Below are 3,348 nucleotides of genomic sequence, written 5' to 3'. Positions count from 1 at the left end.
CAAAACTACCTGAATATCTCCTTCAGTTGTGATAATACAAAAAATATTTTAGATGCAATTTAAAAGGGATCAAAGGTTGAATATTTTGGGATAAAAATATTCTTTGTGGCGTATTTGTCCTTTGATATCATTCAAATTGCATCTTAAATATTTTTTATATCATCACAATTGAAGAAGATATTTAGAAAGCTTCGTTCAGGTGGAACACCCTGCAGAGTGTTCTATAACTATTGAAAAAAATGTTAAGGAATGACTTTGTATGGCAAAGTAAATATAAAGTCAAGAATAACAAAATTTTTAAATTACGTTAATCCACTATTTAGCGGTCATCGTAAGGTAGGTTAATTGTCAAAAACAATAATGCAGAACTGTCAGCTTACATTATAAAAATTCAAATCGAAATGGGTATGTCAAAATCCTATGAACTTATCTACATAAACATGTCACAAAGCATATGTAAGTACTATGAATGCCCACAGTTAAGTCCATACATGCAACTTCATGGTGCATGATATGTATACAAAGTCAGGCACATAGAGCATGACAAATGAATATTTCAAAAACTGTTAATGATCAAAGTTGAAGTTTTTCAGGGCGCCTGTTTTCTTGTCAATGAAAATATCAGAGAGATTTTAAGGTCAGTAACTATTTTTTTTAACGAAACTATATGTTTTTGAATTTTGTGAAAATATAATCCAATTTCTAAGGAATTTAATGACTATGCCAAGATCAATTAAGATCATAGGTAAAGAAAAAACAGTTGCATCTTTCTAGTCACTAAGATGTTTGAATTATTGGCCTCTATCTTGTAAACATTTCGTAATTGTTTTTTCTCACGCTAATAATTCGGTTACAATCAACTCAAACTAAGTTTGAAAAGAAAAACGTCGTAAATTGTCATATATACATAAGTACCTCACTCTGTGTGAATTTTTCTGTGAATATTCATAATGGTTGAACTTGTAGATTGTTTTTGTAGTTAAGTTTGCATGTCAGAAAAGCATTAATTACAATGACATCATATTGCTTATTGTAAGCTAATAGCAGTACATTACTATTTTTAATACTGAGTATATCAGTTTACTAACCTGCGTGGTGGTCCGTATATCGTGGATTGCTGGATCTCACAAAAAGTCTTCAGGTGTGACGATGACAAACTATCAACATATAGTTCTGTGCATAGATGATTAATACTTTCCGAAACATTTAATGTTAAAGTTTTGCAAGATCTGTATCTAAGGAAGTGTAACCATTTTAGTCAACTGAAGCAATAATTAGGATGGTACTGTTTTGTAGCACTGATTTAAGTCACAGTTAAAAAAATTTTTTGGAAAATATATATATCTGTACCTTAACTACCTATACATAAATGTCCTTACTTACCTAAATGATCTAATTTGAATATTTTTGCAAATATTCTATTTAATTATTATACTTCCATTGTAATCGAACCAGAAACTTGTACATCTGCCATACATTGTTATGTATTCAATAACATACAAAGTACTGGAAACTGTTTTTACACATAAGTTAATATCATAAACATTGCACATTTTGTACTTAGCAATTGTATATCCTGACATAATAGTTTTGCAAAACTTTAAAATTAAATATCTTGTAAATTTTTAACCACCTATATTCAAAATTATATAACAATATTAATTTATATCAATGTAAAGCCATATTAAAAAAATCAATGTCACACCTTAGAGTCTGGTTATTCTTGACTTTTGTCTTATTCTATTATGTAGAATCAACTAAAGTTTCTCCCACTAGTTATAAAACCCCTTGCATTTATGACCATAAAGTTAAGGAAACAGAAGGTTTCTATCAAAGATCATTTTCTTGTAAATGTATTAATAAAACAAAAATATTACTTGAAATATTTTATTTTGCATTCTAATCTTTTTATACTTTTCTTCCTCTGGATTATTTATAATATTTTCCAAATATTTTCCAAGTGTTTCAATACAAGCATCAATTTTTTCTTTCTTAGAATTGCAATTTTGTATAATCAAACATGCTGTTAAACCTGGTTCTTCTCCTTTCAAATTTTCATATAAAAATTCTTTTATTTTTACTTTCCATTCATCTTGTAATAATATCTCATTAGATAAATAGGGACAACGATAATATATATTAATAACAGCAAATGATGACTCATCCACTATTCTATTTTCTGTTTTTTCTTTTGTCTGTGCAGAATTTTCTCGTGCTTCTTGCTCTAATTCTCGTTTCACTTGTGCTTTAATAGCTGGGTATGATCTGCAAATAATATAATTTTATAAAATGTTCTTTTAACCCATTAACTGGGGAGTTAACACGTTCGCTGCCACCCGAGAATTGTAAGGGACATGCTGTGTACCACTAATTCGTGATCTTAGCCAGGCAGACACAGACGCACATACACGCGCTGTCTTAGCGTTAAACGGAGGTGACTGATCGTCATACCGTCGATGCATTGCCGACGCTGACACATAGGGCAAGATATTCTCTGTCGACCATGTGTCGACGGTGGCAGCGGACGTGTTAATCTATCAAAAACACCTCCCATGCAAGCAGTTACAAACTTGCTGAGTTAAGTTAACTCGTTTTTTCCGTACCAAATGCGAAATGCGTCTATCTATTTTTAATACGACTATGTCAGTAATATAATTAAAATCAGACATTTTGGAAGAAAAAAATAAACAATTTAGTTGAAAACTACCATAATTCAAAATAGAGATTTTTGTTTATTTTTCTGATTATGTTTCGCACAGGCTGTAAAAAAAATGTTTACTTATGGATTAATTATTTCGATACATTTCAATAGTAAAAAGCACATTAATCCTCTTCACTTGAAAATTTTATAAAGTGAGTTCTGATATGATCTTATAAATTTTGAGGATAAACAAGTTTAATGTTTAATTGATTAAAGTGTTGCAAGCTTCTTTTTTGCAGCTTGTATGAGGTAAACTAACAACCATGCAACATTGGTTTTGAGGACTGTTAACCCCCTTCCCTACTATGAGCTACCCTACATAGTTTTCCTTAAATTTTCCAATATCTTATATCTTATATCTTATATCTCTTTTCCTCTCCAACAACATTATTTTGTTCACTCACATGCTGCACATTTATTTATGTGTTAATTATTGTTTAAATAATATTTATTATTCCCACCTTGATACTCTGTAAATATGAGTATCACAGTATCATAAATTTGAAGAAACATTCAGCAGAGAATAAAAAATATTTATAAGTGAATTGGAAGTGTCTTGAACATTCTTTTAAATAAAATCGAAATCCTGAAAATATGAATGAAAATATAAATTAAGTCTAGCATACCTACTGAACTGTTTGAGTAAA

General features: G+C 29.7%; 1 protein-coding gene across 1 annotated transcript in view; it reads right to left on the bottom strand.

The window, feature by feature from the left end:
* The window catches only part of LOC108573081 (UBX domain-containing protein 6), a gene marked incomplete at its 3' end in the record, with an annotated part of 6,440 nt that overhangs the window by 1,548 nt on the left and 1,544 nt on the right, over window positions 1–3,348 (bottom strand). Inside the window, exon 3 of the mRNA XM_017935446.1 lies at window positions 1,878–2,265. Within this exon, the coding sequence (XP_017790935.1) occupies window positions 1,878–2,265 (388 nt within the window). The remainder of the gene's footprint in view (window positions 1–1,877; window positions 2,266–3,348) is intronic.

This window comes from Habropoda laboriosa, unplaced genomic scaffold, assembly GCF_001263275.1.
Source record: "Habropoda laboriosa isolate 0110345459 unplaced genomic scaffold, ASM126327v1 scaffold89, whole genome shotgun sequence".
NCBI classification, from domain to species: domain Eukaryota; kingdom Metazoa; phylum Arthropoda; class Insecta; order Hymenoptera; family Apidae; genus Habropoda; species Habropoda laboriosa.
The sequence above is the reverse complement of the archived record's forward strand: the minus strand, read 5'-3'. Positions and strand labels throughout refer to the sequence as shown.